Source organism: Heliangelus exortis, chromosome 1, assembly GCF_036169615.1.
Source record: "Heliangelus exortis chromosome 1, bHelExo1.hap1, whole genome shotgun sequence".
In the NCBI taxonomy this organism is placed as follows: domain Eukaryota; kingdom Metazoa; phylum Chordata; class Aves; order Apodiformes; family Trochilidae; genus Heliangelus; species Heliangelus exortis.
This window is the reverse complement of record NC_092422.1, coordinates 168,639,317-168,654,678: the sequence shown is the minus strand read 5'-3', so window position 1 is coordinate 168,654,678 and position 15,362 is coordinate 168,639,317. Positions and strand designations below refer to the sequence as shown.

At 41.9% G+C, this 15,362-nt stretch overlaps 1 protein-coding gene across 2 annotated transcripts in view; it reads right to left on the bottom strand.

Moving 5' to 3' along the window:
* The window catches only part of GXYLT1 (glucoside xylosyltransferase 1), a 29,619-nt gene extending 19,246 nt beyond the window's left edge, over window positions 1–10,373 (bottom strand). Inside the window, exons 1-2 of one of the 2 annotated variants that reach the window (XM_071733594.1) lie at window positions 10,041–10,373; window positions 1,534–1,626 (exon numbers count right to left, since the gene is read on the bottom strand). In XM_071733594.1, the coding sequence (XP_071589695.1) occupies window positions 1,534–1,626; window positions 10,041–10,240 (293 nt within the window). In that variant the 5' untranslated portion in view covers window positions 10,241–10,373. The remainder of the gene's footprint in view (window positions 1–1,533; window positions 1,627–10,040) is intronic. The other variant, XM_071733595.1, reaches the window with a different exon arrangement.
* Between the last annotated feature and the right edge of the window lie 4,989 nt (window positions 10,374–15,362).

Here is a 15,362-nt window from a genome sequence, read left to right as displayed (position 1 = left end):
GGGGGAGGGGGATTGATAGAGAGCATCTGTCACCCAGTTAATTGCTGGCCCAGCATTAAACTGTGACAGGTACATGCAGTGAAACTGACTGGCGTTTCTCCACTTCTGGTTCCAAGTTTCCACTTGCCTAAAGCCTGGCATAAAATCCAGAAAGGAAGTTGTCTGCCATTTTAGTGCATTACTATGCATTGTAGAGTTCCATGAACATCATCATGGGCAATAGAGTGTGAAGACAATGAGACCCTCTCCCCCTTCAGCATTACACAGCTCTCAGGGTGGCTCAGATGTACAAGGATGAATTAAGTTTACAATCACATCCTGTTCCTCCACTAAATATAGGCTAAGCCCTCCCACCACGAAAGCACTGACACTTGGTTTACCCCCTGTGCTAAACTTTAGAAAAGCTAAAATCCAAAAATCTAATCTTTAAGAAAAAAATAATTAGGCCATTCAGACATCTAAATCTGCCAAAGGGAAAATCAGATGAACCCCTGTGCAAAAAGGAAATGACACACTGGCTACCAAGGGCAGGGAGAAAGACTCAGCAGTCTCAAATTACTATTGTAGTGCATTAATAGACTAAAACTCAATCCAAGCCATCTCCTTAAGTAACTTCTTGACAACTGATGAGCTCAAAAAGCACTGAATGCACACAAGCAGAGAGGAATATGGAACAGCTCTCAAGTCCTTCCCACAATTGCAGTTTTCAAAAATTCATTAAGTTTTGTGAATTTAATTTCCTTTTTTTCTTTGCTTCCCTAGAAGCATTCGAGTTTCAGATTAAGTGGAAGAGATAACCACATCAGAAGACAATTAGTCAAATTTTAAATATAAGAAAAATTAACTTGCAGCTGTAATTATACACTAAAGAGAACCATGAAGGTTAGAGCATGTCTGACAAGTAGCTTAAGGTTTCTTTCATTTCTTTAAAAACTACTTCTGTAATATGACATCCTGAAGAATTTGAATAACCATACCAAAACATTTAAACTTATTGTTAAAGCTGCAACTTTAAGGGCATGATATATGTTTGAATGTGCTGAATCCTAAAACACATCCTCAAACGGTCGTTTCAGTGCCTTGGGATTAAATGCCCTCCTCAAATTCTATAATACACATAACTTGAATTAAAAACTCCAAACTTAATAACTAAACATATCTGTCAGTTTTTTATAACAAGCTACATCATGGGCATTACTGTACAGAAATTTTATTTACTAAAAGTAATTCATCAGTAACTTTTCAGACTGTATTCAGATAATCAATTTACCACTGTTAACAAGTCTTTATTTAAGGAAACAAAGTAACTGAAAAAGATCTACTCTTTATAAGGACATTTGAGTCTACAATTTTAAAAATGTAATAAAGCAGAAGGAGAAAGTCCAGCAAAAGGTAACCATAAGACAAGCAGGTGAAAAGCATGTGAAGCAATCAAAATATTTTGCTGTCACCTTGTTAAATAGCAAAAAAATACATATCAACTACACCTGTCTGCAGTCAAAGAATAAAGTACTATTTAATAATAGATCCTACCTAAAAGCAGCTTCCCAAAAGCAGTTCATTCCACAAACATCAGAGGGCAGCATCCAATAGGAATTCCAGAAAGATACAGACAAATCCTTACACCTAACAGAATAAGACAAAAATAACCTATATAAATGTTACTGATTTCATGGCAAAGTTAAATGGAATACTTTCTAGCTTAAAGATAACTTGAGTTGTTAATTACCTGGCAGAAGCCTGGCTATGTAACAGAACTCAAATACAAAAGAGGAGGTATTAGGAGAATGGTCCCCATCCTTTTTCCTTTCCTCTCCATATATTTTCAAAGTGAGAAAAGCAGAGAGGCTGCAATTTCTGAACACCATTCTGCATTCTTGTCTTAGTGTAAGTTCACTGAATGGCAACACTTACTGCCGGAAAGAACTTCATCTTTGAAATACCTTTGTCTACAACACTTCACCTTCAAAATTACAATGTCCCTTTACACACAATCCCAGTAAATCCATAACTCTGTTGAGTTCAAAACTGATTTTTAACAAAAAACAAGGGGTTTCGGCACCAATAAATTCTACTGTTCCATAATTAAAGGTTAATTCAATACAGAAATAATCACCACATGTGCCAGGTTTTCCTTCATACTGATTACAAAACTAATGAATTAGTGACTTGGGCTAACTAAAAAAGTAGGTTTTACTAGTCCATCACTACATTTTACACAACAGTAATATAGGAAGTACTTAAAAAGAACAACAGAAGTGTATTTTTAAAGGTTCTGGTCAGGAAATGAGCATCAAGATTTAAAATCTTAAAGGAGCAAGAAGAATATTGCAAAGCAAGGGTTATACTTCCTGTGCTCCCTCACCCAGCCCTGGGGACAAAATGCCAGTGGTGTTTATCCTCCTTTGAAAATTGGTGTCTGGGAATGAAAGAGATGCCCAAGAAGAAAACCCACACAAAAGCTTGATGATGCAAGGGTATTCAAGGACTACAGCTCAGCACACTAATGGAACTTGGCTTTGCAAGTTTGAAGTGAGTCAGCATCATCTTGATAGGGTTGGTTATCTGCTATATGTAAAGATCAGTGTTTTATAAAAAGCATATTTACTAGATTAAAATACATGAAAAATGGTAAGCTGTATAATTTCTTTTTTTCAACACTTGTCAAAGTTACCTGCTACAACACATTGATTCACAAAGCCTCATTAAGTGTTGTGGGTGGGTGAGGTGGGGCATTTCTTTGGTAGAGATTGCAGGAAATCCTCTTATCCTGTAGATACATGTGTTTGCATCAGTTAGTCAAGTAATTATGTTTCATGACTTAAGAATGGTCCCTGCAAATAAATATTCAGGTACAAAGAAGTGTAATGTAGATTATGACTGGGGTATCTGCACTCCTCTGGGCAAACTAAAGAGTATAAAACCATAAATTCTTTCTGCCAGATTCTCTCTTACATTCATCTTTGTGGCTTTTGAAGTTTCTTAAAAACTTCAAGACACATTAAGCCTTTCCACCTCACTGAAGAACAATCTTTACAATCTCCACTGTGTACATTTTATGAAGAGTAACTCACTTTCATTAATTTTAGGAATAAAAAGAAAAAAAAAAAAAAAACAGAAAGAAAAAACTCTCAAAAGCAGTTTTCTGGTTTGGAGGATTATTATTTCATTATTATTTATATTATTACAGGGAAATCCTCTTCTGGTTGTCAAGAGCTGTGTTTTTCTGAGCTGTCTTGAAATACTATCCTATCCAGACTATAAAGGCAAGAGGCAATCTTGAATTAATGCTGAAGTCAGTTGTTTTTCCAACACATTAGTCTTTCCAACATCCCATTTAGCACAATGACAAGCTTGTCAGCCTTTAATTTGATTCATAAATTTCATGTTTGAAATGAAAATGTTTCTAGGATACACTTACCTAATATTCTGCCAACAGAAGTCTCTAATGACCACATGCTATCATATTCCATAAAGCTTTCACATGCCAAAGATGAAGAAACTAGAATCATTGGACATTATTTTCTTATTGTGAATAAACATTCAAAATGCCACTCATGAATTATTTTTTTTCACTTCAAATAAAACTTGAGAAAGGCTTAGACTATAAATAAGTGCCAAAAGTGTTTCACAAAGCTAGGGAGCCACACTATCAGTTCATCAAAGAGGCACAGTCATTGTTACCTAAGAGAGGTGACTAGTCAGACAGGAATAGTCACCTTCAGCATTGGGGAGGGTTATTTTACTCACATATATTATAGGTTATATGATTAAAGGCTACTCTAACACAAATAGAAAGAAGAAAATAATGTCTGGTGAAGGAAACCTGGCAATCTAACCCAGCCCCAGCACAGGAGAGCAGTCAGCCCATGAGCCAGGCAGAAGATCCACAGATGAGACAACAGGAAATGCTCTCCAGACCCTTTACCAACAGCCTGCGTGAGTGTGGGGCTCACTTTGGAATTAAGGGGGACCAGGGAAGAGTGAGAATGCAAAACCAGAGAGAGGACAAGAGGGTTCAGTCAAAAGGAAACAGCTTGCCAGTCAGTACTGTGTGTTGTCTGCATGATCAGCCTCCTTACTAAATGTCTGTTTTCCTGGGTGAACGGGTGCTCAGTTTCATGTGCATTTGCCTGCACAGAGGTCCAAGTGCCAGCAAATAAAAAGGTGACCACAGCTCCTAAGGGCCAACAAGCCTGCAGTGCCAGAAGCTGGAGAGATGTGTGCACACAGTGTGTGGGTGTGCATGCTGGTGCACATTATCACTAGCAGGTATCAAGCCAGAGAAGCTCACTAGTAGGCCAAGAGGCTTGAGAGCAAGTTCTCAGACATTCCAGAAGACTTGCCCAGACTCTGCAGAGATCAGAGGGTCTGGGCTACTGAAAGAACCTCTCTCAGCCTAGACACAAGAGACTAAAGTCTAAGGAATCACTACTACAGATGGTCCAAGACAGCCTCCAGAAAGCCTCTGGCTTTTGGGGGCTGGTAATGTTAAGGCCTGGACCAGCTATCCCAAAGACCATTTGCATGAGGCACTCCCACGGGAAGCAGCCACAAGGATAAGACCAGTAACTGGAGGGATCCGTGCATGTCCAAGAGGGTCCAAGTACCAGCAACTGAAATGGAGCTGCCAGCTTCCTGGGTTTGCATGTCCAGGGCAGCAACAGGGGACAAGAGAGGATTGGAAGCAAGCTCCAGGAGAGATTGAGTGTCTAAGGACAGTGACTGGAGGGATTCACACAATATACATTAATAAATTTTTCACTAAAAGCCTTTTATCCTGATCAGCCAGAGAAGAGAACAGGATCAGGCTTGTGTTGCCTGTGGTTGTGCAAGCACTGTTTTCTCTGTGTTGATCTCTGTGGCCAGCCATATATATATATATATATACACATATATATACACATATATATATACACACACACACACATTGTGGGCATATGTGCCCACTGGGAACAAATGCTCAGTTTTGCCTCTGGACAATGGGGCTGCAGCAGTGTCACCTCCATCACACTACTGGGATGAGTCTTAATACCAACCACTGTCAAAAAGGTTTTATAAGCTATAAAGTTTTAGAAATATAAAGTCTTTCTAAATACAAATCTAAAGTTTTAGATATCATTGGTATTGTAGACAAGCACTCCCAAAGATCCATTTGCCAGTTCAAAGTTTCTCTCTTACGTAACCAGCCATTTCATGACCACCTTTATCACATAATTCAGCTTCAAAGTCAATGGATAGTAAAATTTATAGTCTTGAAAAAACAGGAAAGGTGTCTATATTGTGACTTGAAAAGAAAAACACTTTTCAGAATAAAAGGACAATTATAAATTTTTGTGCAAAATATCCAGCAACCCACAAGTCACATTCATGAAGAAAGAGACACTGTTCTTAGCCAAGTCAGGTTTTAACCATACAGAATCCTCCAACAATCAGTGGTTAAAAAAAACAGTCCCTTTGTTAAATGCACTGATGGGCTTACTATTAATGGAAATCAGAGTCTTCCAGTGTACTTTTCAGTTCATGCAACAACTTTTATGCTACTGTAACTTCACAGCAAATTTAGCAGTATGTCCAAAAGGTGAGGGTTGCAGTCATAATACAATACTGACAGGAAGGGAATAGTTAACCTAAGCCTGATCAACTGCAAAAAAAGAACTAAGAGACAGCCTGGTGTCTCTCCTACAGCATTACCCACAATGTGCAGCAAAACAGGAAGGACACACTTTTTAGTTCCTTCCTGCTCATAATCACAGGAGTAAAATTTGGGAAGACAACATGCTCAGTTTAACTCCCAGATGCACTGAGAATTTCTGATTCTGAATAGCTTTTCCTGAACAGCAGCAACATCACCCATTTGTTACAGTGTATTTTATCAGAAAAGCAATGGCTTTATTAGCTAAGAAACAGAAGATGTAATGTTAAATGTCTGACAGGAAACAAACTTTTTACCTGGAAAAATCTTAATAATGTTTAATTAATTTTCAACATTTCTATGTAAGATTACATTTGCTAGTCAACTGACTGACAGACTCAGCAGATTTTTTTTAAATGAAGTTTCAAATTGTTCAATGCTTCACCCTTTTGAAACTTTTACTCATATTTTTTAATCCTCAATTCCTAGACAGATCTCTTAAGGCACAAGAGTATGTGAGAAGCATTCTGGTCAAACTGCTGGTTAAGCTCTGACACAGATGAAAACAGCTGTGCACAGTTCAAGGCAAGAACAAACTAAAAGACACCTCCTTCTGTCTAAGCTTGTAGGTGTGCCTGTATGCCTCCTACACTTTTTCAGGCACTACAATGCACTTAACTCTCCCCTTGCCATGATAGTTAGAGAACAACAGACAGATATAGTCAGGTATCAAATGCTAAACTACAGCATTTGAAAATTGTTTCATTTTAAAAGTGTCAAATTCATTGACCTCACTGAATTCACAGAACTGCCCACAGGCTGATTTTCCTGCTCTGCTTTCCAAAACTGCCATTAGGGTAGTGCTTGCTTTGGACCTGAATATGAAGATGAACATCCTCTGCCTCCTTGAGGTGGCAATATTGATAAAATTAACTGAAAATTAATTTCTCATTAAGCACAGTCTGCTAACTAACTGACCTGAAAGCTTGACTGAAAGACTGACTTGAAAGAGTACTCCATGGACAGCGGATTATGGCACAATTAAATTACATACATGCGTTTATTCACTATGTTTTTTAAATTTTTTCACAGTTGCCTTCTTCATCCACAAATTAAACTAGCAAAGGAAAAAAAGTTGACTACCTATGCTGGGGCTTCCGACTGTTTTGGTATCTTCTGTAAGTAGCCACTTCAGTATTTTCTTTTTCTTCAAGTTCAGATCTATTGTTCATTTAGCCTACATATTACAATACTGACCAGTCATTATTCCAATTCTGATTAGAATTAATAACGAGGAGGACAATTTACTTTACACATTAATCTTGCTTCACATCTAAACCCAACCTTAGGATTTGGCTAATAAATTCTTGAAATGTTTTTCAGCTATTTATATCAAGTTTCAAGATAGTAGAAACCTTTAGTCATCTTGTTCACCAGGCAACTGTAGCTTTTGAAACAAACAACACTTTACCAAAGTGATTACCCAACAAGCTCCCCTGAATTATTATATTTATTGGAGGATCTTGCCTCAACCTGTAATTCTCATTTCAGTATGGTACTTCTTTTTAAAGAAAAATTTTCTACTTAAAAGTGTCATCACTATTTCAAAATTCTTCCAGGTGTGATATGTTTAAGCTTTACTCAAAGCCTGTAGTTTTCATGTTTGTATGCTTCTGAAAACTATCAGAAATCTTCTCCCCTCATCACGCAGTTATAATTGATCCCTTTCTGCCCTTATGTCATACACTAAACTAGATTATTCAGGCAAAGAATTTTCTTGGCTAAAGAGAAGAAGAAATAACTGCTGAGTGCATAAATGCCTTCAGAAGCAGTAACATTTTCTTTGTCAAATTGCATTTTAAAGCTACCAGTGAAAACAGCTGAGGCAACCTATTACTGAAAGTTACTACGGATGTATATGGAATGTTAAACTTCCAGAAGGATCAGAAGGTTATCTGAACGCAATTTACTCTGCAAGGCTGTGAACCCTTTAAGATATTAAGCCATCATTACTTGGTGAGAAGAGGGCACAAGACAGCCACATGCTTGTCATGCTCTCAGCCTCCACTAAAGAAACAGCTGAAGTATAAAAACTGAAAAACACCAGAACATTCAACAAGATGTGTGTAGCATTTACACAAGTCAATGTAACCTGATACAATACTTAATAATTGAACATATACATATAAAGGAACACTAAGTGGGACATTTCTTAAATGCCACAGGACAGATTTTTTTTTTTTTTTTTTTTACTTAAGGAAAAGCCTTTTCGGGACTGTTGTAAGGGACCGAGTTTTGCACACACTGTTTGCACAAACAGCATACAAAATTTCCACAATTTACAGCAAGATGAGGTTCATCCTGAGCCTTCAGTTTGACATTTCATAAGTTTATTGGCTTTGCACAGCAAGGGTTTCCTAGCGGGGGTGGGGGGATGCTACAGAGGTGTGTCAGGCAATGTTGCAAGGAGATACGCTCCCATGAAACTATATGCTCAAGAATTATTTCCAGCACTTAAAAGACTTCTGAAGAATAACTTTCTCAGTTTGTAAAGTTTTTTCACACTGCAACACAGGGCATATTTGTATCTCATTTCATCCAACTGCAGCAAGCAAGAAGCTTCATGAACCTTGTTGGTCTTCCCCTCCACCAGCATCTTTGACATTACAACTACACACTTTAGTACAAGCACTAAAAAATAATAAAGTGCAACTTCTAAAATAAACTTTGGTCTTCCTCTGCTAACCAGGAGCATGATGAGCCTGAAAGCCATTTCAATGTTTACTAATATATTTAGAATATTTTAATATTTTCTTGGTGTAAGCGGCATATTTTCTTTACAAAAAAAATATCATACATATGATTTTTACCTCACATTTCCACTTAAAACTTATTAAAACAATTAAATCCTATATAAAAGTGTTAAATTCACGTTCTTTGGAGCTACTAGATTTCAGCTTCTATGAGTTTTTAGTCATGAACAAGCATCTTCACATTTTTTCAAGTCACAATCCGTATTAACCTGAACTAAAGCATGGAAAAACAATCCCTGAAGTAGTTACACCAGCCCAAAACCTGGGTTTCACATTTCAGCTGACTCCACCCCTAACAACTCAGAATGCTGTTTCATGATTTTTTAAGATTATTAAGTCAGAGCTTCTGTCATCCTGCCATCCATCAGAACTCCTTTTGCACCAACACTTTGGTAATTACATGATGAGCCAACTCAGAGTGCTGAGCCAGCCAAAACCCAGGTACTTTCCAGGCAGAGTCAGCGTGTCAGATCACCTCATTTGTGTGACCAGGGAAGCACAAGGGAGTGTAAGGAGGGTGGGGGGTTCCAGAGTACACCCAGCATAGGGAAGCGGGAACAGCGGCCAAACTATCGAACTTCCAGTGCTTTAAACTGCTGTGAGTCAGAGGTAGCCTGGCTCGGAAAGGCCTAGCCCTAATCTCTCCTCCAGTCTTAGTTCCAGGTTTCTTCCTACCCGTCGTTTCTTGACATTAGCACTCTGGCAGCCACAGGTGAACAGGGTCATTGAATTTATTCAAAGCAAAACTCGCATTTTCTCATTCCATAATCTCACTCACCGCTTGCCCGCAAAAAAATTTCTGCTGACAGGAGGCAGACAACAGACATACGCAAGCCCTGCGGAGCGTGAGCAGCTCAGCCACACACCGCTGTAACTGCGGAACTGAACTCACAGTTCCCGGTGAGACGATCGCATCTCTTAAAGTGCTCCATAGTGAGCATTTTACTTAAATAAAGTTCTACTTTATAATCCTAAAGTTAACAGGTGCTGAGTAACACCCCGAAAGTCTCTCAGCTTGGCAGAAGAAAATGCACCCCCCTCACTGTAGCTGCAGCAGGGTAATGTCTGGTTGTCTGATGCCAGCACAGGACGGGGGTGCGGTGGCAGCAGCTCCCGCAGCGGGACGCCGGTTCCCGCAGGACCCTGACGCTGCCGGGCCTGGCAGCGCTCCCGCCCGCCGGAGCACGGCGTTAAGGTCCCTCCAGCGGCGGGGAGGGCGCGGGGGCCCGGTTTCGGCCACCAGCTGCCCTGCAACGCTACTTTTTAAAGTTCTGTTGGGTTTTAATGCTTTTTCAACACTCTTCCCCGGGCGGGAGCGCAACGGGACACCCCCACCCCCGCTCGCCCCCAAGGCCCTCTCCCGGCGACAGCCTCGTCCCCGCCCCCCCCCCCCGGCACCGAGCAACCGGGGGGCCCGCGGCGGGTGAGGGCGGGTGTCGACCCCCGCTCCACCCGCGGCAGGGCGGCCAGCGCGCTCCCGCGCCTCCTCGGCCCTCCCCGCAGGAATGCGGAGGGGGGTAAACACCGCCCGCCCACCCGTCCACCGGCTCCCCCCGCCTCCCCCGCCCGGCCCCGGCCCCGGCGCCTCGTACCTGCCGGCCCCCATCGCGCCTCGGCCCGCGCTTCCCCCCGCCGCCGCCCGTGCGCCGGGAGCGGCGGGATCTTGGGCCTGGCGCTGTTGGCCGCCGCCGGGCTCCTGCTCCAGGGAGCGGCCCAGCTGGCTGAAGCCGTAGAGCAGCGAGCAGAGGCCGCAGCACAAGCACAGCAGCGCCACCCGCGCGAGCCGCCGCATCCTCCCGCCCCGGCCCCGGCAGCGGCGCCAGGCGGCGGCCGGGGCCACACCGGCAGCGAGAGCAACAACCGAGGCGGCGGCGGCAGCGGCAGCACCGAGAGCCCCGGCATGCGAGGGGCGGGGACGGGGAGGAGCGGGGGCGGGGGCGGTGCCAGCCCTGAGGAGCCCGCAGGGAGCCAGGTGCCACCGGAGGGGCGGGGCCGGGCCTCGGGGGGCGGAGCGGCATCGCAGTGGCTGCTTACAAACCCACTTCGGTTCCCCCAAAGGTGGGGAAAGTTGAAAGTTTCTTTTCATTGCTGCAAATAACCCGGGGGCGGACAAGGAGCTTCGGGGGTGCTGCCCCCCCCCCCGCTCCTCTCAGAGCTGCTCTCTGGGCCCGGTGCCCTGGGGAGGGCCCATGATAAGCTGCTTGCTCCACCGGGACCCCCTGTGGTCATCCTGGGCTTGCTGCCCACCCAGACCTCTGGAAAATGAGGGGTCGAGAGAGGAACTGACCCTGGCAGAGGCCGCAAGCGGGCTTGGCAAACTGGAAGCCCGCAGGCTCAGCACATGGGCTCATGTCTCGTGTTGACTTTGGCAAGGGCAATGGTGAGGCTAAAGCCCCCTGAAAACGACTCCTTTTTCACACACTTTAGGTTTCTGCTGTGGTATCTTCGATTTTCATGTCTAAAAGCTTCACAACTGTCTCCTCAAAAGGACATTCCCTCACATTCATTAGGCAGCCAGGGTTACACTGCCATCTTTACTCCTTGTAGAGACATGACTTGAGACACAAATCCTTTTGGATTCCAGACCCCAAAGCACCCTGGCCCGGAAAGCAGGTCCCGGCTGGGATGGAGAAGCTCGGTGAACAGGGCCTGATGCATTTGTTTGTGGTCACTAGCAAAGAGCAGGTTATCTTGGCTCACCAAGTCATGCTTCTGGAGAACAAGAAGTTGGCTGGAAAGCAGCCAGATAGAGAGGGACCTGGGAGTCTGGATTGACAGGAAGCTGAACATGAGCCAACAGTGTGCCCAGGTGGCCAAGAAGGCCAATGGCATCCTGGCCTGTAACAGGAACAGCGTGGCCAGCAGGTCCAAGGAAGTGATTCTGCCCCTGTACTCAGTGCTGGTGAGGCCACAGCTCGAGTACTGTGTCCAGTTCTGGGCCCCTCAGTTCAGGAAGGATATCGAGGTCCTGGAGCAGGTCCAAAGGAGGGCAACCAGGCTGGTGAAGGGACTCGAGCACAGATCCTATGAGGAGAGGCTGAGGGAGCTGGGGCTGTTCAGCCTGGAGAAGAGGAGGCTCAGGGGAGACCTCATCACTCTCTACAACTCCCTGAAAGGAGGTTGGAGCCAGGGGGGGTTGGTCTCTTTTCCCAGGCAACCCTCAGCAAGACAAGAGGGCACGGTCTCAAGTTGTGCCAAGGGAGGTTTAGGTTGGACATTAGAAAGAATTTCTTTATGGAGAGGGTGATGAAGCATTGGAATGGGTGATGAAGCCCCGGGAAGTGGTGGATTCTCCATCCCTGGAGATATTTAAAAAGAGACTGGATGTGGCACTCAGTGCCAGGGTCTGGTAACTGCAGCGGTAGTGGATCAAGGGTTGGACTTGATGATCTCTGAGGTCCCTTCCAACCCAGCCAATTCTATGATTCTAAGTAGGCCTGGGAATCAGTGCACTGGGTATGTGGTGTGTGTGTTCTGCTAGACAGGGGGGATGTTGGTTTGGTTTGGTTTGGTTTTGAATTAATCCAGTACTGTACAAATCCCCTCTCTCTGGCCCAGTCTGCTGAGCAAAAAAAGCCTCAGAGCCTAATCCACTGTTGGCAAGCTAAGTGTTTAAAAATCATCAGTCAGTGCTTCTCCATTGGCTCCAGACACTGGTGTGTTGTGTTGTTTTTAAAAAAAAAAAACAAATTTGAAATAATTCTGCTAGGTTTTTTTTATCCTTACGGTCCATTTGTTATCCCTACAAATTGGACACTTTCTTTAAGGACTGTTCTCTTTTTATTCTCTACAGACTTTTTTAAAATTAGTGATGATATCCCCACTTAATCACACAAATTCAGGACCCTGAATTTTAAGAAAAATGCCAATATGATTTATAACAAAGCTTAAGAAAAAGTTCTATTGTCGATTCTGGGGCCTGAGGGTGTATGTCATATGTGGATTCCCATAAAACATGAGCCATAGCTTACTGTGCTTAAAAGAAGTGGGAAAACAAAATGCCAGCTGGCAACTCTACTGGCTGGAAGAGAAGTAATGACAAAATTGTCCTGCCAAAATTGCTCATCTCCTCTTCCTCAAAACAAAAGCAGAATTGAGGGGGGAAAAAAATGGTCCTCAGAAATACTGCATACTCAGCTATGTTTGCAGTACAGATACCAGGATGGATACTAAGAGACACAAGCAGGGAAATTGGGACTGAGAAAAAAGTAGAATCCAAGAGAAGCAAGGAAGTAGGGAGGATGAGGAGCAGGTATGAGGATACAGGGCCAGTGATGGAAAGGTGAGTCAGATGGGAGAGTCATATACAAAATGGGGGAAGATTTGTGAAAAGGTCTCTCAAGAAAGATTTTGCTTAATGAAAAAAGGGGAAATTGTTAGTGGGATCCACATGCTGGTGTACATCACAGGAAGAACCAGCTCTGCAAGTGCCACTCAAAGTCTTGGCTGGGCTTTCTGCCCCTCTGACTCTGTTTCTCCATGCTTTCTGCCCCAATAGATGAAGCCACCGTTCTGATAGTTTTCCTGAATTTTCTGAATTTGCATTCAAAACCTGGATCATTGCTCTCATTGGAAATCTACCTGCAGCTCTCTCAACTTTCCCAGTCTGCAGCCCCTTATCAAGTTCATATAGCAGGGAATAGGTAGCATTGCCATATGAGACTCAGAGTGGAGGGGTACCCTGGAGGATTTACTGACAGTGAACCTAGAAGTGAAGCCCAGTGAGTCCTTATTGAGGAGTGACTCCTGCCTTGTGTTGAAGAGTGTTCCAGTCAGGGAAAATGAAGCCTGAAGGGTGTCTTAGAGGGACCAGGATTGAATATGGCAGGCGGGCTGCAGTAATAATACTTCCATGCTTCAGAGGAAGAAAGTATATTCTTAGATGAGAAAAGAAGAAATCAGGAGTGCCACAGAAAGATGATATAGGGAGACTTTTTTTTTTTTTTTCATTAACAATCATACCATTTCCCAAACAGGAATTTACCACATTCTCTTCATTCAGTGCTGTCCTGACTAATTAATTAATTCATGAATAATTAATTATGAGAATGAACCTGCAGTGCTCTAAAAATGTAATTGAGGTAATGCCAGAGAGGAAGTTAGTATTTTTTTTTGGAGGTATCTGATGCAACTGAGGAGAAAAAAACCCAGATGAACTTACTTAGATGGAAGCCTTTTATCACACGGCAAAATCTGTCCATTTAATCTAAGTATTGGTTGGTCTGCTAAATGCTTCTCGTTAGAAACTCAGTCTCCTGAGTAACAAAGAAAAGCAAAAGTGACTGTCATGTATCACTGAGAATAATCAATTTCAGACAATATCCAATTAGCTAATTACACTTCTACAATTTTTTAAAAGGAAATACTTCTGTATCTTTTTTATTCACCTAAAGAGTTCATCAACAATATATAACATTTTTTAGTATAATGTCTAATCTTTTATAAACTTAAAACATGAAGAGGTACAACTATATGCAAGGTTCTCTCCATTAATTACAAGTTTTAAATCTTGAAATCCTTCTCTTGACTGGAATTGAGTTACTTAGCCACAGTAACTTTTGTAACTTTAGGATTCAGTGCTATTTACTATGTCCAGAAAACAGCTGAAAACCAGAAAACTGTAATCCTGGTGAACTACATATGTTAAATGAGCAGTTAGGACAATGATTTTTTAAAAGAATTGCCATCTTCTACTTCTTCAAGTGTGTTCAGAGGTCATAAGAGCAGTCACTTTATGCCAGAAAATTAAACCAAAGTTCTGACAACTCATTAAATCCAGAGATAAATCAGATGAACTGACATTGATCTGATGAAACAGAGAGTACAAAGAGAGAGGAATCAATTTCCACTCCAACTTTCTGCTAATTAAAAAAAAAATCCAGTCCTAATCAGACACACTGGTATCATTCCTTCTGGTTTTGTACTTTTAGGCAGGTAAACCAGCAGGCAAGATGGGAAAGCAATAAGATTTAGTGCTGACAGATTTGTGTCAATGCTGCATCATGTGCAGACCAGTTAGGGGTTTTTTTTTTTCAAGGGCAAAGACACTTTCTTTGATGTTCACGTGCCCTTTTGTACAACCTGCACTGTCAACACTTTTTTGTGACAGATTGAAAGCTTGGGCAAGCAAGGGCAAACTGCTTTACTGTCGTGTGTTGTGCACATGGTACCATCAGACTTCTTGATGCAATATCCCTTTTCTGTTGCTTCCAGACATAATTTTTTTTCTTTCCTTCCAATTAATTTTTAAGACAATGATTTAGTTTGTTACAACTGCCTTCTACCCTGTATCTGCTCTTCAAGTTGCTCCACATCAGCCCTCAATGTTAAAAATGTTAATAAAAATTCTCAAAAGCAATTTTTTTTTTAATGATCAAAATACTATTGCCTTCTCTCATTTTTTCCCTTTTCAGCTCTCATTGTTTTGCATTCCAGTGTTCATTTAATCTATTTAGACTATAAGTGGGAATGGTACTTTACAGTTACAGTATTTTACAATCACTCTTGGTATCAGCAGCATACAGACCCAAGGACACCCAAGGACACAAAATTGAATAAGCTTAATTGTAAGTAGTTTGGGAAGTAGTGTGATACTTTGCAAAATTCCTATATACCCTCTAATTTGAATTAATTATTTCTTTGTCAGTAGCACAATTTAGAATTTATCTAATAGATCCTTTGAAAACAATTGTAGTTATTAAAAAATAGTCAAAATATTTGTATCATTACACTTAAGAAAGTTCAGCTTCTGAATCCTCAATAAATAAATAAGCATTAATGTAGACAACTTTTAGTGCTTTACTACATTAAGAAAAAAAACTAAACCAAAAAACAGAAATACTTCCTAGGATGATAAAGATAATTAATTTTTAATTTCTTTTTCTGTATTTATGTGTCAAAAGTTTGTTTGTTTG